The sequence below is a fragment of the Sinocyclocheilus rhinocerous genome, unplaced genomic scaffold (assembly GCF_001515625.1).
Source record: "Sinocyclocheilus rhinocerous isolate Xijiao unplaced genomic scaffold, SAMN03320098_v1.1 scaffold1043, whole genome shotgun sequence".
Lineage (NCBI taxonomy): Eukaryota > Metazoa > Chordata > Actinopteri > Cypriniformes > Cyprinidae > Sinocyclocheilus > Sinocyclocheilus rhinocerous.
The window spans coordinates 727,444-749,828 of record NW_015642610.1 but is presented as its reverse complement, the minus strand read 5'-3'; the positions used below and the strand labels follow the sequence as shown (position 1 = coordinate 749,828).

Sequence of the window (22,385 nt, the reverse complement as noted above, 5' to 3'; positions counted from 1 at the left end):
CAAAAGGAAAGGTTTTAACACTGTACTGGTCGCTCTTTTCCAAATTTATGGTGACTAGCTTTCAAGCTTCAAAAAGGCACTATAAAACTAACCTAAAAGTACTCCATTCTTTCCTGGGTTTCTGAGTGTCTCAATAAAAGTTTATAAACATCCTTAAAACTGCATTGGATATCAAGACTTGAGATATATATAAGAAAACTTAATTCAAGAAAACTGAAAACTATCTGAAAACAAGTTGAAAATAAGTTTCACTTATCAGGTAAATTGATCTTGTTGTAATGGGAAGGTTTAAATATTTTTCATGAAAAAAAAGTGTATATTTGGTTATACAATAAAATTGTTGTAATTTGTCTTTTTGCTCTTTGTCAAATGGTAACATGTCCAATAGTGAGTTTGTATGTGGGACTGTGTGTGTGTGTGTGTGTGTGTGAGTGTGTCTGTCCTCTAATAGATGTGCAGTAGTGAATGCAGCCTCACAGCTCTCTGTCTCATAATGGCCAGTGTGGAGTCTTTAGCCCGTCTGAATCCGAAGCCTTTGCTGATGGATAATTGCACTCCCAGCCTCTTTGCCTCTTCTTTCGCAGCTGAAAACCAAGCTCATTGCAGCTCATAAAGAATCCCCCCGCTGAAGAAGAGAGCGGGAAGGTGGGGGTTATGAGGGAAAAAAGAGATCCCAAGTTGTCCTTGTGCATAAAAGTAGATTCTGCACTTCAACACCTTTTCAAATTAATATTTGTGATGGGTCTATTCTGTGGCCGAGGTTTCTGTTCTGCGCCCTTTATTCCTGCGTTTGATGTAATGGAAGAGAGGACAAAAAGGAGATGGGAGAGAGAGGGAAAATGGTAGTGAAGTGGGTTTAAGGGGCTGCTTCTGTGAGGGCTGAAAGGCGAGTGGTGTGAATGGAGGCTGGGAGTGTTTAGGCCCATGCCTGAGCTGTAAACAGACAGGTCCGGCACAAAGGTTCGCCTCAAATGAGCACATGCTCACGGGCCTAGTGAGAACCCCCCCCTCCGCCCCTTCTCTGCAGGCCAGCCGCTCCTCGTAGCCATCTCCTCGCGACATCTGGCCAATCGGGGCCTGGTCCCCCTCCCATCCGAAGACCCAAATTGGGCCCCTCCCCTCATTTTGCAGCAGTGCCGAAATACCTTTTTCTTCTACCCCAGTGCTTGGGCGGTTAAAGTCTTTTGTTTGGTTAATTGCGATGAGTATAATATACTAGTCTCTCGGAGGTCCGCTTGAGACAATTAGACAATCGCCAGCTTTTAATGAGACAGCACCCAGTGGCCCCCCTCCTTCCTCCTTCAGTGGCCCTCTCGCTCGTTTTTTCTTTTTGTTCGGGGGTGGCGGGGGGACGTGCTGGAAAAGGGGATTGCCTGCGAGTCGGGCTTCCCTCGGAGTAATCAGGCTGGGAAAGAAAGAGTGGAGAAATAGACAAGAATAAAAGAGGGGTATTTTGTCCTCAATCAAACTCTCATGGGCAACTCCCCTGCTTCTGAAAGGCCATGTGAGGCTCACGTTTCATCGCTTCGGAGCGCGGCCGTGTTTGGGAATGGCCAGGTAATGAGCAGCCATTATCTTCGGTTCAGGGAGAGAGACGGGCACATTACATTGTCACTTCTATAAGCAAGAGGGCTGGCTGGAGGGCCCGAGATGACGAAACGCACCAAGAGTGCCCTGCTCCCCCCGTACCTCTCGACAAATTGGGAAATAATGTGTGTGGTTTGAGAAAAATAAATAAAAAAATCGTCAATATTAATAAGCGATTCATTACGTTCTCTCGCCCCCCTCGTTAATTAATAACCCCATTTCATGTCATCAGGTGTTTCGGATTCACGGGTCCCAATCTACATTTGTATAAAGTTGTGAAGGGCAGTGTGTTTCTTTTTTCCCATTGTTCCTCTCTTCTTTTCTGCTATTTTTTCACCCTCCTTTTATTTATTTTTTCTTGTGCACTAATCACACTGTTACGACAAAGACGGGCTCAATTATTGCATCTGTGACTGAGAAGAAAGGAAATGAGAGAGAGACAGGGGTTAGTCGTCTCCTAACACAGGACAATTAATCTTCCCGTAAAGCCTTGTCAGGTGGCTAAAACGGACACAAATGGATGGCCGGCATTAACCGGGGGAGTGTAGGTAGGGATTTTAACAAGCGTTTACGAGAGTTCATTTTCTCGCTAATGAAGAGGGGAATAAGTGACCCGCCACACCGGCGACGTACACTTAATGCTCTGTCCTCCTTCATCACCGAGGGATGGATGGAGACGGGAAAAGAGTGATTCCTGGTGTCTCTGTTGGCGAACGCGAGATCTTAGGGCCTCAACCGGCCAAAGATCGCAGCGCCTGCCCTCATGTGGCGGCCTCTGCGTGGCCTCCCGCTCTGCCGCTGCCTGGCCTGCCAATTTAATTAAAGCTCTGCAGAGTCTAGCCGCTGCAGCCAAAGAAGCTGTCCTGCCCTCCAAAGAGCTTGTTTATTTAGAGCTGATGAATGCTTCAGCAAGTAAGCCACTCTGAACTTTTAATGAGCCTTCCCGTACCCAGCCGGCAGGGAATGAAAGCGAGAGGTCTGGTTAGAGGCTCGGCTGAGGGTCGACCTGAAATGGCATTGATTATTGGCTGTACTGAGAGAGAGGCGTCTGCCTTCAGATCTGAGAGAGGAAGAGGAGTGTTGAGGATGAAAAAGATGCCTCAAGTGTGCATTGTTAACTCACTTACCGGCTTAGCGTCACAGAGGCCGGTGCGTCTCTTTGCTGAAGGTGCACGCTTAAAGGAATGTTGTGACTCAATGTTGTCGATTACCACAGAAAATGAATTTCACTTGGCTAAAATGGGGGGGAAAGGAATGGCGATGGGTACAAATGTGTTAGCATGAGACTAGCGTGATTGAAGTTAAGAGTCTTTTAACAATATCCACACAAGGACACCAAGAAGGGATGTGATGGAACAGGAATTAGTTGGTAATGCTAAAAAAGCTAAGTTCACCCACCTAGAAAAATAGTCCAACTTTCACATTTCATTGGTCAGTGCATTGCTGTAAATGAGTGATTCTTGAGTTAGGGGGAATTCTGTGTTCTCTAGTACAATTTTAAATAGAAAATTCTTAAAAAATTCTGCCTCTTTAATTACTTCCTAATTTATGAGAGTGTTGAAAGGTGAAATTTGATTTCTCTATTTTGGCCTTGTCCCATGTCCTGATTGTTTATTTTTCTTTACTATGTATCCAACGTAAACACGCAGCTTTTCTTTGGATGTGATTGTATGAGTGATAGTGTGACTTTAAAACTAGTTCCCTCTCACAAAGACTCACTTCACCTGCACACGTTCGACTCTGGGGAGCTTGTTTCAGTGTGTGCTGAACTGTTTCTCCCCCTATCCACAGCTGAATGTATTTTACATACGAGTGTATTTTTCAGTGTCTGTATCTTGTGATCATGTAGACTGTCTAGCAAGGTGTCATCGAGCCACCGGGTCTGTGTGCTGCTGTGGCCACATTCAGGGAGGACTCTCTGGGACATTTCATGCTCCTGGTCCCAACGGCAGAAACTGAAGACTGGGGGTTTTGAATTGTTAATGTGTGCACTCTTTGACAGGTACTAGAAATAGAAAGAAAAGACACAGTTGTTGGTTAGTGGAGTCTGGGGGTGGGGGGGGAGCGTAGTGTTTCAATAGTTACCGGCCACTGATTTGTGGATGCCACATATACTACGAAATTATTATTCTTTCGAAGCTATGGACTTGTCTGAAGAGTGTTGTTTTGTAGTCAATATGTTTGTGAGAAAGAAAAGACACAGTTGTTGGTTAGTGGAGTCTGGGGGTGGGGGGGGGAGCGTAGTGTTTCAATAGTTACCGGCCACTTATTTGTGGATGCCACATATACTACGAAATTATTATTCTTTCGAAGCTATGGACTTGTCTGAAGAGTGTTGTTTTGTAGTCAATATGTTTGTTTATAGGTGTGGGTTTATTTATTCATTCATTTTTATGTGCATTTTTTTGCTCTGCTACATTTTCTAGCACAATAATGAGACATATCATGGACAGTTTGATGGCTGTACCAGAAGTTTTGTTTTTAAATAGATGTTTCAAGGCTGAACCGAAGCACATGATGGACCCTTGGACTAACATCTATCATTAAACTGCTGCCACTCGCTGACCTGAGATGTCAGAGCTAGCGAATTCATCCTGCTGGTGTATTTGTTATCGCCAGCTGTATGCATGCGCGACTCTCAAGGGGTAAGGAGACGAAGCAAACAAGACGTCAATGTTGCATTGCCGCCCGCCCACCCTCACCCCTCCCCTCGCTTGGCACCCAAACAGTTTTAATTATATCTTCTCCCGTGTAGTGCGCCTCAGTAACCAAGGAGCTGACATTGATGCATGTGCTGATAAATCCACAAACACTGGAAACGAGATTAACAAAGATTTTGAGGAAAGGGTGACAGCTAATTTTGCGCAGTGGTCCATGTCTCGTTCAGGAGTGATGTTTTGATAGAGAACCGGTTGAGAATTCAGCTTTCGTGTGGTGGAGTGGGATTAGATGGTAATATCAGGAGTTGCGTAGCATATGCACTTTTTAAATTGTTTTGCTGATATGTTTTTTCTCCCACTAGCTCACGCTTTTGCCAGGTAGCCATTCTTGTCCTTCTGTGTGTTTGTACTGATGTCGGAGTAATGAATGTGTGTTATGAAAGGAGGGAGGGTTTTTGTGAAGTGAAGAGGTAATCGGGTAAAATATCAAACCTAGGACACTTAATTGTGGCTAGGCTAATATAAATATTGAATTCTGTGTGTCGAGAGGCCATACAAACCTCCATTCTGCAGTCATATCTGTAGCCTAAAAAAGCTGTTTTATTTTACACGGAGCGATTCGTCTCATGGGGGTGGCCATGTTGTTGGTCATATGACCAGCAGAATGCTGCTGTTTAATACACTTTATCTTGGTATACTTGCACTCATGAAATCAAATTAATCATGACTGACTCTGGACAGCGCATTACTACAATGTTATTGGTTGCCGAATAATTCATTTTCATAGTGGCTCCTATTTTCCTAAATAGGTTTTAGCATCTGATCATATTTTCTGGAAAATTCAGTGCACTATGTGCAGCAAACATAACTTCACTGATCCTCTGTGACTTACTTTCTTCTGTGGAACACAAAATATGAATTTTTTGAAGAATATACTGGCTACTATTTTCCATATCATGAGAGTGAATTGGGAACTTGGAATGTCAAACATTAAAAAATGTCCAAAAAAATCATTTATTAAGTATCATATGAGTTTTGGATTATATTTATGATACTTTTATGGTGCCTTAGCTTCATTTTTGAAGCTTGAATTATCTAGTCACCATTCATTCCAGGTACGTATAAAAGAGCAACCAGCATAATATTCAAAGTTTCTTGTTGCTTTCAACAGAAGAAATGAAGTCATAACAATTTGAAATTACAAAATGTTGACAGATTTTCCCTAGAAGTACACTATTAAGTACTGCTTTGCCTCCCAATGAAGCTTAGCAATGAGGAAATGGGAGATGTTTGGGTAATTACATATTCAACTACTCACAAGACACTTTGATGAGGATCTGATTTAGGCCTGATGTACCTTCTTATGTTACCTTTATAAAGACCCCTCTACTTTATTCATATAATACACAATTTCATTCTGAAATGTACACAGTCAGCCATCACCACAAAATGTCATCTCTGTGTTCCCTTACATCTTTTTCCCCCTTTGCTGGTGCTATCATGAGCACTCATCTTATCTGCGGCAGTAGGGTTTGTATATTGAACAAGACTGACCTCTGTGTTTTTGAACCTGCTAACTGTCTTTAGAGGCTTGATCTGCCGTCTGGAGAGAAAGGTATCGCTTCGCTTTATTCTTTCTCTCAGAAGACCAGAGACAAGCAGATAACAATCATATCTGCCACTACTGATTCCTCACGTCTCTGTCAGCCGCGTGTGTGTGATGGGGGGCTTCTGAGACCGCTGGCAATCCTCCACTCTCCACCCTATTTTGTGTCTATATGGCAGAAACATCTTGTAGTTTTCTTTTTTTCCCCTTTCTCATTCTTTTTTTCTCTCGTTTCTTTTTTTTTCTGTCTCTCTCCCCGCAGCCTTCCCTTTCAGAATCGGTTCCCCATCTTCATTTGCAGGCAGCTGACAGCTTCTTTTACTTTTCTTTGTCATTTCCCCCTTTTCTTCTCCCTCTTTTTTTTTCGCTTCTTTTCTCACTCTTCGTCCTTCTCCATCTGCTTAGCTTTTGTTTGCTCCGGCCCAACTTGATAATGAGGAATGTGGTGTGACCCTGACCTCCATTGGTCTGGCGATGACCTTCGACCTCCACATGTTCTCCTCTGTCCTCTTTTTGACAGCTTGATTAATTACCCAGTGTTATGATTTATGAGTAAGCAATATGCTAAAAAAAAAATAAGCCAACAGGTGAAGTTCAAAAAGTTTCCTTCTGTTTTTTTAATAGCATTTTTTGTCCTGTGTGCCATAATTGTATTCATGTTTATGGGAAAGGGGGTGTGCTCACTGCTCATGCAGTCAGTTGTGAAGTGTATTTGTCTCTATTGTACAGCCAAAAGTTAGTTTGAGAAGCTCTGCTCCAAAACCTATTGAGCTGCATAGTTTTCTACATAGGCCACCGACTTCTAAGATGGCATGCTATCTATTATGAAACCTTATAAGTGACTGATTTGGAGTGGTCTTTTTAGACAACAACACCACATGCAACACAAATAGTGTTACACACGTGAAACACACAGGGGAGTTTGTCGTTAGCATGTTGCTAAGCTAGCAGTGCAGTACTTTAATAGGCACAAAAATAGATACACTACCATGCAAAAGTATATATATATATTTTTTGGATAGAATTAATACTTCAGCAAGGGTGCATTAAATTGACCAATAGTGGCAATCAAGACATTTGTAATATTACAAAAGATTTATATTTCAAATAAATGGTGTTCTTTTGAGCTTTTTATTTATCAAAGAATCTTGAAAAAAAATCCTCAAAATGCTAAGCAGCACAAATGTTTTCCATATTGATTATAATAAATATTTTTTGAGCACCAAATTGGCATTATACAAGTTTTTTTTTTTTTTTAAGGATCATGCGACACTAAAGATTGAAGTAATGGCTGCTGAAAATGTAGCTTTTTCAACTAAGGAATAAATTACATTTTAAAACATATTTCAATAGACAACAGTTATTTTAATTTGTGATAATATTTCACAATATTACTGTTCATTCACTGTATTTTTGTTCAAATGTAGACTTGGTAAGAATAAGAGACTGTTTTCTTACAAACATTAAAAATCACTTTTGAACAGTAATGTACATATTGGGTAAAATAATGAATTTTTTAAATTACTATTAGTGTGTATATATAGATAGCAAAGATTTATATTGTTAGAAAAGATTTATATTTTGAATAAATGCTGTTCTTTTTAGCTTTTTATCATCAAAGAGTCCTGAAACAATATTGCAGTTTCCCAAAAAATATTTGGCAGCAGAACTGTTGCCAACATTGATAATTCTAATAATAAATCAGCATATTAGAATGATTTCAGAAGGATCATGTGACACTTTATACTGGTGTAATGGCTGATGGAAATTCAGCTTTGCATCACAGAAATAAATTATATTTTAAAGGATATTAAAATAGAAACCATTATTTTATATTGTAATAACATTTTACAAGATTACGTTTTTTTTCTGTAATTTTGATTAAATAAATGCAGCCTTGATGAGCATAAGAGACTTCTTTAAAAACATTACAAGTCTTACTCGTCCCAAACTTTTGACCGGTACTGTATGTGTGTGTATATGTATGTATGTATGCTATTTTCTGCTATTAATTGAAGTCCACAATCACTTTTCTCAGTGCAGTACATTCAGAGATTTCCTTCATTGCAAAGGATGCATGGTTGCCACCTTAAAATATGACTTCCCTAGAATGCAGCATGATTTTTGTTACCTTTTGTTACAGCTTTTGTGTAGGAGCATATATGGTGCTTTAAAATGCAGACTCTTTAGGCAGCTCAGCTAGCTTTTGGAACCTTTCCTTTTGATGATAGTACATAGATATGGTAATCCTCCTCGTTTGTAGGTGAAATCATTCAGCTTCACATAGGAAGTAATATTTCACTGTAATATATTCTCATTTAATCCAATGATCAGTGTCACCTTGGAGACCACCAGCACGTCTTTTAGCTCTCCTTCTCCGGGGCCACAATAACAAAGTAGAGGTCAAGGGATTCCACTTTAACCCTTGACCTCAGGGGCTGGCCACAGTCAGTGGTGGTCAGTAAGATTAATACCCTGTAGGACACTCATTATTCATACTCAGCCAGAGATAGATTACACAGGAATATGAAGTTTGAAAATGCTGCTCCGCTCAAGAGGCCTTTAGCCTCTGGTCTGTTAGTACTAAACGTCTGGCTTAGCACTAATGCTCTTTTTATGGCCTCGATGTGGCCTGCAGTGCTGGACGTTGTTTAAGTCAGCATAGACTTAAGTTAGTTTGGTCCAGTGGAGTTTGATTATGAGCATGTGTATTCTGACTGTAAACAGGCCAGTGTCTCTAAAGATTATACATCTACAAAACTCTGTAAAACTCAGCCTAATTTGAACACCTGGCATACTCTTACTAATAATCTAGTTTTAAGCTGAACTGAAAATAATAGTCTAAAAATAATAGAGCTGTCGCACATCTGTGCATATGTTGGCAGCCTTGTAATAAACCACTAATCACGTACAGTATCGTTAACTTGTCAAAGCAAACCCCCTTATCATCTCACACTTATGGAATAGAGTCACACTGTCTCCTCCCTTTCAATTTATGGTAATTTATATATGGAACAGTTTGAGATATCATGGGGCAGCTATCTTTGAGTGATTTATACCACCCATCTCCCTCATTAAAAATGTACATGAGTGCAGGGGGGAAACAATATAGAAATATAAATCATGACGCTAAAGGCATGCCCACTGTATCACTAAATTATTCATATTCCTCCGCCCCCACACCATAAACACACCTCTGGACCTCAGTACTGCCACACCTGCTACTAATACTACTGGAATACTAACTGGAGCTGATGGATGGTGTCACTTATTTATTTATTTATTTGCATTTATTTTAATATATAAATACGTACGTACATACATACATACATACATACATACACAATTCATATTTAATGTTTGTTTTTTCATTTTATAGTAAATATGACATGCAATTTACAAACCATTTTACTTTCATAATATATTAGCAAGTCAGTGTATAGTCAAAACAAACAGAAAACAGGAGCTTGATTTAATCCATTATGTATGTATTTTATTTTATTTTGTTTTGTTTTGTGAATTATTCACAATAAGACTAAGACTGCTTTAAGAAAGAAAATGTTTTGTTTTTTTTCATTTGTGATTTCATGTAGACTTGAAATGTTTCTGTAGTAAGTGTCTGTACACATATTGGTATTTAGTGGTTTGTCTGTTTGTAGGTCAGCATTGTTTCTCTATAGTGGTAAATGGTGTTTCCCTTCTGCCACAGTCACTTCTTTTTGAGCGATTGACATGTTGCCCTCCTGTAAAAAGTTGACAAATGATTTCTGTAACATTTACTTACACAATCGATAGCTCTGACAAATTCCACCTGCACCATGATTAATGCGACACCACCCCTGCTCGCCATCTTTCTCTCTCCCTCCCTCACTCACTGTTTTCGTTTAGTCTCTCTCTCTTTCCCTTCTTTCTTTCCCTGTCTCTCTTGCCCTCAAGGGGTTACACAGCTCACTGAAAGCAGATGTGTGTGTTTATATATGTGTGTGCGTGTCTTCGATCATGAGCGAGGTTTCCCAACATCTCTTTGATAAAGCCAAAGCCCCGAGCTGTAACTACAGCGTTGTAAACAGCGGGACAGCTTAATCACAGCCATGCGTCTCAGTCAGCTGTGCCGCTCAAAGCCTGGCTTATGTCTTTCCTCTTCCCCACTTCCACACGCAGTAATTTACTCTATGGATTTTAAAATCTCCAAAGATCTTATGCTTCACAGTCATTTAATGGACATTTATGAGGCCCTGTAAGTCCATCCAAAGAATGTAACGCATGCAGACGTAAGTCTTTCTTAGATTCCTTATATATATATATATATATATATATATATATGTGTGTGTGTGTGTGTGAAATAAATTGAACACATGAACAATTCTTTATTTTATTTATCTTTGTGTTTAAAACTAGAGGGTCGCAAGGCAAAATATATAATTATAGTAACAAATCTGACATCAGTTAAAAAACGTCTCATAAAACCATACAACTAATATTACAAAATGGAATGCACAATATTTTGGTTATTGGAATTTTTTATTGTCATAATTAGATATTTTATTATTATTGTTATTATTTATTGTTACTGGATATTTCATTTTAACAATTTTTACATGAAATTTACCTTTATTAACCAACAGTTTAGCAAATATTAAAATGTAATCCATTTTTTTCATACTGTACATTATAATGTTATGATGTCTAAATGTGGCTGTAGCAATTCTTTTTAGTATACTTTAGTATAATGTTTTTGTATACAATTTTAATAATGTCAATTTATCAATTAAATATCACATGTAAAAATGTTCAACTTATCGGCATTGGCTAGAAATTTAATACTATTGCATCCCAAATTATAAAACTAAAATTTTTTAAGATACTTGATTCTTATCTGAAGTTGCTGTAAAACTGCCGGTATACATGCATATCTGTGAACACACATCGGTTTCTATTAATATGGCTCGTTGTGTCATTGCTTGGCAACAATAAATGACTAAACACTTTCGTTAAGCCATACAACACCCCTATATAACAAGTTGTGTAATAATGCCAATGTCAAGATTGTCTTTGCTGTGCGAATATGTACCACTGTATAAACAGTACAGCAAAATCTCAACCCGCTGACAGTATACGGTATATACCAGCTTACTGCCCAGATCTAGTACTGTGTATGTCTGTGTGTGTTGTCTCATCCAATCAGGACCGGGTATATTTGTATAGAGGAGCAGAAGGACCTGGGGGGGTGAAAGCAGTCTTAATCTCACAGAGAGAAAAAAAAGAGAGAAGGTTTGTGTGTGGTATCTCGGAGAAAAGGATAATGGGCTCTCGCACAGTAGAAAAGAAGCCCATGTAGCGCCGCTGACAGACAAGGTCACCCAGAACTGTGGGGCGGGGAGTAGAGGTGGCCTTGAAAGGCAGGCCTCAATCTCACCCTCACAGGGCTCGGGTTTATAATACTGTATCCTGGATTTACATTCGCCTAGAGGGGGCACACCACACCAACCTGTAATGAAAGACTGTAATACGGACCCGTGCCACTCACCGGTTCTCTCACAGTATGTGGGAGGGAGAGAGAGAGCGGCACCGTATTGCCGGTCAGTCGGTTTGTCTCGTGTATTGCTGCGCTTCTGTATTCGTAAGGTTTATGCAAATGTTATTATTGTTATTACATTTGCTCGATATGCTTAAGGGTGTAATTTTTTAGTTTTTGTAATCAAATCTTTTTTTCAATTCGCATCTCTGTTTGAGTTTTTGTATGTGTGTGTGTAAATATGTGCCGACCCTCCTCAGATCATCTGTTCCCTCCGCCAATCATCACGCACTGTCCTTGATGCCTCTGTCTTTGATTGGCTAGACTCCTCAGCCGTGGGCATTTCCACAGACGACAGCCAATCAGAGAACAGGACGCACAGACACAGGGGGCCAGGCCAAGGCCGTGCTGTAATGGAGAGTCTGTCCGTCGCTTTTAACACCGAGAGCTCGCCACCTCCCGCTTTGATCGCACACTCACGCATTTTTGCCACGTTAACATGCTTTCGTTGTAGGACGTAAAAACATGTTGGTGTGCCAAGTTATATGTCGATTCCTGTGCGAATGGTTACATATGGAACATACTCATTCACGTGGCATTTTTATCTCACACACGCACAAACACGTACACTCCTTACTGCTATCAAGCGTGCTTTGTACCCGTCAAGTGTTGTTCTCACCGCCAGGCCCAGAGCAATACACGCTTTAGTTCATCAGAGACATAAAGAGAGACACACTCACTTCAAAGCCAAACAAAGGGCCGCAAATAGATAAAACACTGGGCTGTCCGTCAGAGGTGTAGGATTATTAGCAATGTCTCATTTCAGCCATTCAGACTTAAAATAGTTTATTTGAGAAGGGCTGATTTGGGGGACACGGCATCATTGCTGTACTTATCAATTACTCATTTAACTGGATCAAACCGAACAGTCCGTTTTTTGTGTTTGTATCAGTAAATGTGCAAATACGCTGTGGCAGGATGTTTTCATGGTGATGGATCTTTTGTAGCGTTTGTTTGGCCGCGTAGAAATGCTCTCAGTTCTTTAATCTCGAGCTCTATGCATTCCCTCGCCCCATCTTAAACCGTGTTCTTAAAAGGTGAGCTGTTTTGTTGTATAATTAAAACAACACTGACACACACACACAAAAATAAAACCCAGAGAATTTTCCAGAATGTCACAGGGGTGTCAGTCACAGCTCGGAGAGATCAAGTCATTGTTGTGTTATGTGCAAGAAGTCGGCCGGTCTGAGACAGCTGGACAAAAGAGCACTAAAGAGGCAGTCCAGCGGCGGGTTATGGGGTCTGAGCCCCAGTGAGGGGCTGCGGTGACCTGCGCTGGCCCAGGGACCAGACCCTGTCGCCACTTGCCCCTCGAGGAGGTGCTTGCCAGGGCAGGAGGGCATGGGAAGAGGCCGGGATATGGCAAATGCGTCGTAACAGAGAGAGAGAGAGAGAGAGAGAGAGGCTCTGCAGTCTTTCAGATAACAGGACGCACAACATTGCGAAGTTTGAATGCTAAACATAGAAACGGAAGCCTGGTCATGAGTGCGTTTTATTCGTCAGTAACTATTAGAGGCATAAGATTATAAATCAACGTCATGTTGTATTAATATTTTTACATATAAATGTCATTGATATAGATTTTTTTTTTTTTTTTACAATTATTTAAATATTGTTATATTCTTATGCTTTTCCCATTTATTTATAATAATAATAATATATTTTAATATTATTTTTTATTTTATTTTTTATTATATTACTCTTGCACAGTTTTCTGAAATTAATTTAGCTTCAACTGCGTAATGTACAGACTCAGTTCAAACTTTTTCTGGATCATTTAATTTGTTAATATTTTATTAACTTTATAATTTAGATAAATGTGAAAAACTATTTTTATAGTGAAATAGTGAAAAACTATTGAAACATTAATTTGCTGATATTTGCGGTGGCGGGGCCACGACTCTGGAATACCCTTCCTTTAGAAATTAGAATGGCCCCTTCTTTGTCTGTTTTTAAGTCTTTGCTAAAAACTTATTTGTTTTCCTTAGTGTATTGACTACTGTGATATGGTAATTTTTAAACGTGCGGTTTTAAAGTTTTGTCCGGTTTGTTCTCTGTGTATGTGGTAAAATTGTTACTCTTCTGGAAAGCACTTTGGTCAGCCTGGTGGCTGTTGTATATGTGCTCTACAAATAAAATGAACTTGAACTTGAACTTGATATTTGTACAACTACTGAATTTTTGACAATTTTTGGTGTAAATTAACATTTTAGATTTTATGATTGTTTATGAATGCTGAAAATTCCGTGTTGCTGGAAATATATTTTATTGAAGTGGTAAATATGAGACCAATGGCACTGCATGAACCTAAGTTCAAAACTAAGTTCAGTTTAGTCAACTTATGCAAATGATTCTATAACCTCTGCTTTAAAGACATTATTATTTCAAAACAAAAGATAAGAATGGGCAATGGAGAGTTTGTTGGTTTTTATTAAGCACCAGTCTTGGTCATTTATCCAACCTGCCACCAGTGGGCAGTGGCACCGAGCTTCACTCAGCCTCTCTCGCCACACAGTCTAACCACTACACCACAGTAAGAGCCCACCAACATCACTTATATGACACCAGCCTGCCAGACAGAAACAACTAACTACAAATTTCATCCCCACGTCTGGTCAGTTTAGACTAACTCTGATAAACGCCTCCTCTACTTTTACACACCACAGGCTGTCTGACTGGATTTCAAAGAACATGACATTTATTTAATCAGAAGCGGACTCAGAGTTCAACAGAAATTAATTACATTGGCTGCAGTTTTATAATTTAATGATCGCATTGATTTTGTGTTGAATGTTTAATATGCATGCAGTTTAATTTGTTTTATATTTAACTGTAAATTAAATTCTGGTTTTAAAATGTATTTAAAACTATATGAGCACATAATAATCTTATATTAGTGTTTTTAATTCTTATTAGTTGCATTAGTAAAATGCTGGTGTGAGCTTATTTGTATTGATTAGACGTGAAAATGCTTGCTTTGCAGTCCATCATGTGAAATAATTATAATTGTTTGCTATTGACAGAAGCTTAATTTTTAATTAGCCGTTTTGAAAATGACACCTTTGATTCTTTGTTGCTGCAGCAATGCAAATTGTTTGAAGCTCTTCTACTGGTGGAAAAAAAATAATTTGTCATATGTAGAAAACTGTTTTATTGCTTCAGAATTGTTGATTAGATACCTTTTAATATGAATGTTTTGTGATTAAATGCTATTAGTTTTTTATATAATTTAAATAATTATACTTTTAAATAATTGTATTTAATTTGTGAAAGTAATTTTTTATTTATTTTTAAATAGTAATTCTTACTGAAATGTAGTAGCATTATTATTTTATTTTTTTGTGAAGTTTGATTTGTAAGCACTGGTCATGTTTTTAGCATATGCAGGGATTAGAATTCACTTTGAGCCGTCTGGGAGACTTTGATATGGTGATTCTCTTTTGCGGGAGTTTGGTTGTGTATTATGTTTTTATTTAGAGCTGGGCAGCAGAATAAGCAGCAGACTGTTTCATATCTGCCTGCTCTCCATAAAGACACTTTATTACCACTGAGACACTGCTACCATTCAGTATTAAAGGCTTTAAATGTGTTATTTGTTTATTTATTTAATTATTGTTTTGCTTTTTGTATGGTGTTTTTTGGTTACTTTGGTTTTATTTGATTTAAAAAATTAGTTTATTTTACAGTGGTTTAATATTTTTTTATTAATTTAAAATTAGACACATCTAAAACATTATCATTTTGACTTATTAAAAAAAAGGGAAAAAAAAAATATATATACTGTGTGTATATATATATATATATATATATGTGTATGTGTGTGTGTGTGTGTGTGTATTCCTGGATTTCCTCAAAGCTGGATTTCCGCAGTATCAGTATTGCTCTTTATGCTGAATGTCAGCGCACTAACTGAAGCTGAAGCTGAATTTGAGCGCACATGAAAGCAACACTGACCTCCGTTCGCATTGAGAGCCGCTCTAATCCCTCTCCCAACAGTTCACTCCTCTACTGCATGCTACACAATGCCTTGACTCACAGCGCTGGCATACATGCCTCTCCCCGGACACCTTGCTTTATTATGAAGGGCCGGTTTGTTTTGGCAACTCCAATACAATCAGAAAGAGCATTGGAGCCTGTTTATTTGTTTATTCATTTGTATTTGTTTTGTCTCTCAGGAGGGCTATGGGGTGATTGTGCTGAACCCCAACGAGAACTCTCTGGAGGTGGAGAAGGTTCCGGATTCAGCCAAGAAACTGTCCCCGGATGCCTCTGATGAGCCGGCTGAAAAGAGAGAGAGGAAGGAAGAGCGGGAGAACAAGAAAAAGAAGGACTTTTATGAGAAGTATCGCAACCCACAGAAGGAAAGAGAGATGGAGCACATCCCGATACGAGTGAGTGGCTGAGGGAGGATGATGGGTGTGGAGAGAGAGAAAAGAATATGAGGTGAAATAGAGGGTGAGAAGGGGTTTTAGGCAGCTGAGTGAGTGGGCCACACATGTGCGGACAGGAGGCTGTGGAGAATTTGGACGACATCCAGATTTTTCATCTCACTTTCTCTGTTTGTAAAATCTCAGCTTGATAAGCACAGTTTTTATTCCTTGATGCGCTTTCTGCCGAAGTGCTTTCCCATTTTAATTATTTTTAATAGACGGTATACATTAGTTATGTCACAGTTTTGAACCATTAGGGAGAAGGAAATTCTCATTCTAGAGAGCATCTGATTGGACAAAAATCTGTGCAGTGCTGGACGAGTTATTTTCTCAGTAAAGAAATACAGTAAATTTTAAATGCAAATATCTGCTAAGTTAATTTTGTCAACATTTAATGTCTCGACGAAACAGAAGTAGCAGCAAATCCTTTCTTCCATATTTTGACACACATCCAAGTATAACAGGTTTTTGAAAAAAAAATAAAAATAAAAGGAAGGTGGGGACTTTGGCTATATAGATTTTGAGATGTGTCCGTTGCTCTAAAAAATGGAGGCTACAGGGTTTAAGCGGATTAAATGATTGGAAAAGTCTGGCATATGTCTACAGAGAGAAGTATGTTCTTTTCACAGGAAGATATTTTAATAAAAAATTATGAGGTCATAAAAATGCATGGATGAATCTTTCACAATAAGATCAATAACATGCATTTAGAAACTAGATAGCATGAATTTTCTTTTCATGCTGACTTCAAGAGTACAAAGCATGCAAATGACCTTAAAGCCATCAGAAATTTAATGGTATCTTCAACAAAAAGCTTAGCTTAGTCGAACTGTTTTCGCAGTATTCACAAATTATACAATGCACAGTCTCTCAAACACACATTTTTGCATGTACATTATGCACACCACAGATAATACATTCTAAATCAAAGAAACGAATAATTTCTAATGCAAAACCATGAGGCAACCGGATGAAACAAGGAAGCATCAATTGGAAATACATAAAATGTGTCTCCCAAAAGTTAGCGCTTTGTTTTATCACCATTTGACGGCCACGTCGCATATCGTCACACTCCTTGTACTGTCATTTAGCATCGTTGACTCAGTAGCGGACGGTGTGTGAGCTGTCAACACACTTCTGAGGCTACCTTCACACACATACACACACACACGCAAGGCACACTGAGGTATAATTATCTGCACTATTAGCATCAAGTCAGCTTTAAAACCATCAAACCTCTCACTTTTCCTCTCTTTGTAAACAAATTTTCTTAATTGCCCTCTTTTTATCGCCATAAACTAACTCTGACACCTATCCTTCCTTAATAAATTCTCAATGAGGACAGAATTCTGTGGTGTTGCCCAGATGAATTTTTTTTTTTTTAACACACACACACACACACGCTCAGTAAGAGAAAAAAAAAATCTATGAAATAGCCATCAGTGAGTGTGAATCTGAGATTTCAACACCTCGTTCATTTCTGAGGCGTTTCATCAGTGTTGGTGTGGTGAATAGAGGAAGTTGCTTTCCAGGCTGCTGTGTATAATGGAAAAACTCACTGTCAATATCTATAAGAGCTCGATGCTGCTGACATCTTCATGCGCACATGCAGCAATGTGTGTTGAGGAAGAGGTTGAGAAGGAGTGTGTGTACGTCTCCGAGAGGTGCTGCATCACCCTGAAAAAGAGGAATGGAAGAACCCATATTAATGTCTTAATAAATATTTCAGCTGGGATAGTTTGGGATTCATATGAGATGAATTAGCATCTCTCGCTCTTCTCCTGAACTTTTGGCACATATGTCTAGTAGTATGAGATTGTTAGGCCAGTTCTGCCGGATGGCCTTACAGTATTCTGCACTGTGACGTCTGCCTGCTTTCCACTCTTCCGCATTATGCAGCTTCAGACCGGTGCGAGCTGCACCAGCACAAGGACGAACGCTGATGACTGTGTGTCTGTGACTTATACTGTATGTGTGCTTGTGAATTCCTGTAGGGAGCATTGAAGTGCTGTTGCCAAGTGGAAATGCACGCAAGGTGAAAAGGCCGTTTTGTTTTGAGCCACTGCAGGGAAATATTAAAGGGACCCTTTTGAAGTGATTTCAAGCTTTAGTTTATATGTGTTGTTGGTTTTAGTTTTTATATAACTAATATCCTGCAGCACATTGTCAGTGACTGAAATGTAATGATTCAGCGCTCTGATTGAAGTGCTGTTGCCAAGTGGAAATGCACGCAAGGTGAAAAGGCCGTTTTGTTTTGAGCCACTGCAGGGAAATATTAAAGGGACCCTTTTGAAGTGATTTCAAGCTTTAGTTTATATGTGTTGTTGGTTTTAGTTTTTATATAACTAATATCCTGCAGCACATTGTCAGTGACTGAAATGTAATGATTCAGTGCTCTGATTTAATTTTCTTTGTATACTTTGAGGTCCTTTATGTTTGTTAAGGCTTCATGTGCAATAGTACTTAAGTGATTATAGTTGCATAAAAACATACAGTGGAAAGACTTTTATAACGTTGGAAATAGTTTCATAATATTTACAAACATTATTAGTTTTTGTAATTGTTAAGGCAAACATTGCTATTAGAGTTGCAAATAATCTGTATTGTTTTAATGCTTCTTTTCCTTCTAATCCCCTAACCCTAATTATTAAACTTAGAACCAAGACCTTTCTAGGCACAATATATGATTAAAACTCAATGGTGGGCTCCTTTAAAATGGGCTAGTAATCAAACAAAAGCCTAAAACCACTCAGAACACATTAGCAGCCGCATAGCAGTGTCCTGGAAGGCGCTTAGTATAGTGGTTTTTTCAAGTACTACACAAATTTTCTTCAGAAAATGAATATAATATAATATATTAGTTTTTTTTAACAGATCATTAATGCAAATTCAGTTAATTAGAAATGTAACCACACTTTTGTTCATATGTTTTAAAACTTTTATGTTGTTTCCTAGTGACTTATTTTGAAGGTAAAAACAACACAAACTGACTACAATATTTTTGGTAACACTTTCCAATAAGGCCCATTAGTTAACGCTAATTAATGCATTAACATACTAACAATAAGCAATACATTTGTTATAGTATTTATCAATCTTTTTTATTAATATTTGTAAATGAAATACAACTATTAACTTGTGTCCATTAAATAATGTTAAAGCTGCAGTCCGTAACTTTTTTGGTTAAAAATTATCCAAAATCATTTTTTGAGCAATTACATAACCAGCCAGTGTTAAAAACTATCGCCGTACTTTAGCGCGATTCACAACGGTAAGCTTGTAATAAAGTTTTCTAAGTTGAGTGGTTCGGGTAGGTTTTCGCGGGAAATTCGAACATGGCGCTGCGTCATTACGTCACGTCTGTAAGCATAAAGAATTTGTCCCGGATAGTATGCTATATCTCACGTGAGGATGCTGCAGGTGACGGATCGTTTATAGCCTTTTCTCACAGCAGCTAATTACTAAAAAGATTTATTTAAAAGAGAACGAGTTGTAAGGAACTTTAATTTGCTTTTTGGGTTACAATAACAATTTCTTTATATGAAATTCGAATAGTATGACAATTAGAGATTAGACTGTACAGAAATTTAAATCTACAGGTAACGCTAATACACACTAAATACACGCACTCACGCAATGCTGATGTTATTAATGTCAACAACAATTTGAAAACAAAGTATAACAATAATAATAATTGGCACAGTTTGATGTGCTATGAGCTAACCGATCCTTAGATTTAATCACCATTGATAGCGCAGGATTAAATAATGTTAAAGCTGCAGTCCGTAACTTTTTTGGTTAAAAATTATCCAAAATCATTTTTTGAGCAATTACATAACCAGCCAGTGTTAAAAACTATCGCCGTACTTTAGCGCTTTCAAGATGTAGAATCAGTGAATACAAAGTGCAGTATCCACACCTGTGCGGTGACTGACAGCCACACATTAGATTCATCTGTGCTGAAGCCGTTCTCTAAAGCACCACTTATTTTTGTAAATGACTAGAATCCTTCTCCTAACACTTTTTTTTCCTCACATTTCTTATTGTTGCTTTTTTTTGTAAAACGGTTCGGCTGCGAGAGAAAGGGAGAGCACTTCGTCAAACATTCAGATGCAGCAGCTTGTAGGAGGAGTTTTTCTTTTCTTGCTCTTTCCATCTCTCCGTTTATTCTTTTCTGAAGTGCCTGCAGAACTTTAAGTGTCAGATCCTTGCAGTGATGGCATGAGTTTATTGAACACTCAAGATCGCCGTCGCTTTTATACATCATGTACGCTATGACCTAACAAGAGAAAAATAAAGCATCCATTGACACTAGGCCTCTGCTTTACATTGTTTTGCAACACAGTTCTGCTTCTTGTCGCATTTACCATGAATTGATTTTCGAGGCAGTAACATTTAAGTGTTGGATCTGTTATATATAATGCTGAAAAATGGCCTTTATAGTTACAATAGAAATGTTCTGAGTTGATGTAATCTGGCACAACACATTGGGCCTTATTCATGAAACATGAGCAGAACTGTGTAAATCATTCGTGTGTCCATTCATGCAACAGTTTTATGTGCAGTTTACACAGAAATTTGTTTTGCTCATGTTTCATGAATAAGGCCCATTGGGTCTCCATGAATTATAGCCTACAAGTTTTCTTGTTTGCATAGTTTATTTTTCTTCTGACAATTTCACATTGGATTGTTTTTAAGGGAGCACATGCCTAAAGTTAGTAGTTAGCATATTATATGGCCAGAATATTTCCATATAAGGGCTTACAGCCTGAGTATAATAATAAATAATAGGATTATTTGTCAACTGTAATTTATTCCTGTGATGGCAAAGCTTAATTTTCAGCAGCCATTACTCCAGTCTTCAGTATCACATGATTCTTCAGAAATCATTCAATATGCAGATTTGCTGCTCAAGAAATCTCTTTTTATAAGCAATGTTGAAAACAGTTGTGCTGCTTGATATTCTTGTAGAAACTGTGATCATTTTTATAATTCTTGAATAGAAATATCATTGCTGAATAATTAAGTTCTTCAAAAAAAAAAAAATATTTAACATAATAATAATAATATAGGCAAAATCACAGGTTTTGTGCAGAAATGTGTACACACATAGTGAATGAGACTTATTGTGATTTAAACAATATTTTATGTAAAATAACTACTTTTTTGTAGTATGCAAAAGAAACTTTTTCCAAAGTCAATATTTAGAACAAAAATGTGTGTTGTAATCATACCTGTCAACACTTCTGTTTTTCCCGGGAGTCTCCTGTATTTCACACCTATCTCCTGCCCCCCTCCCGTTTTGTTATCTCTCCTGGGATACTCCCATAATTTTTATGGCCCAAACCTCGGTATTTGAATAATCACATCAATATATTATTCCAAGGTTGTCCAGTTGCCAGATCTTGTATGAAATGCATCCTACTCACACAATCGACACATCATACAAATTTCAACCCATTTGTGACCTCAACCTGGCAACCAGAAGACTCAAGTGGTGCTCTGGTGAAAAACAAAAACAAAAAAAAACATGTAAATTTAACAACAGCTGGACGGAAGAATTACATTTCATATCTCAAAGCCATATCAAAGATCCCCATGCCATTTGCAAAGTGTGTCGCTCTGATTTTAATATCAGACACGGTGGGAAATATGACGTTACTCAGCACATTAAATCAACAGCACAATCGTGCAGTGGAGGCACAGAAGCAGCACAGTGTTTAGTGTTAATGTAATAAAATTTGTAATACTGATAAAAATAAATAAAAAGAAACATGAATAAGTCACGTTATTATCATAATATCGTGACTTATTCACATTTCTTTCCCCCCTCCCACACACACACGCTCAGAGATCTCCCTGATTTTCATACCCAAATGTTGACAGGTATGGTTGTGATGCTTTACCAATATCTTGCATATGATTATGAATGCAAGCATATTGTGTTGTCCCTAAAAGGCACTCCAGAATCGTATAAAGGTGTCACCGATGGGGCACTGGTAGAATGTTATCGTCGGTTCAAGGGGTTACTGCTGGTGTTCCTACTTTGTGTACCTCTACTGCGTCCTTCGTCTCCACAGGAACGACATCCATTATTTATCCCTCGTCTTCTCTCTCCTGTTCCCCCGGGGACGAGAGGAATCCGTGTTTTGGAGATGTACTGTTTCCCAATGCCTGGCTCGTACATCCCTAACCTACATGTCTATTAGATATGGCCCAGCCGAGCCAGAGATGTCAAGAGACTTGTATTCTGACTCGGGTTGTATCAGCCTCAGTCAGTGTTCCCATAGTTCAGGGACACTTCTGGAGGTCCTCTGTGTGTATGTGAACTTTGGCCTTGAAGACCTTCCACATAACCTCTCATTGCCAACACAAGCGTGGCGACCGGACGTGCCTTAATTATCTTCTGAACTGGTGATATGGCCGCAGCAGAGGTCAGAATCACATGTTACGAGGTTTTCTGGTGTTTCAAGTGTGTGTGGGCATCTGCTGTGTGTGTGTGTGTGTATTTATTTATTTTGAGCTCC

General features: G+C 38.5%; 1 protein-coding gene across 3 annotated transcripts in view; it reads left to right on the top strand.

Moving 5' to 3' along the window:
- The window catches only part of LOC107756291 (protein FAM172A-like), a 127,398-nt gene that overhangs the window by 56,502 nt on the left and 48,511 nt on the right, over positions 1–22,385 (top strand). For all 3 annotated transcript variants that reach the window (XM_016573318.1, XM_016573316.1, XM_016573319.1), the window contains exon 7: positions 15,604–15,819. In XM_016573318.1, coding sequence (XP_016428804.1) covers positions 15,604–15,819 — 216 coding nt within the window. The remainder of the gene's footprint in view (positions 1–15,603; positions 15,820–22,385) is intronic.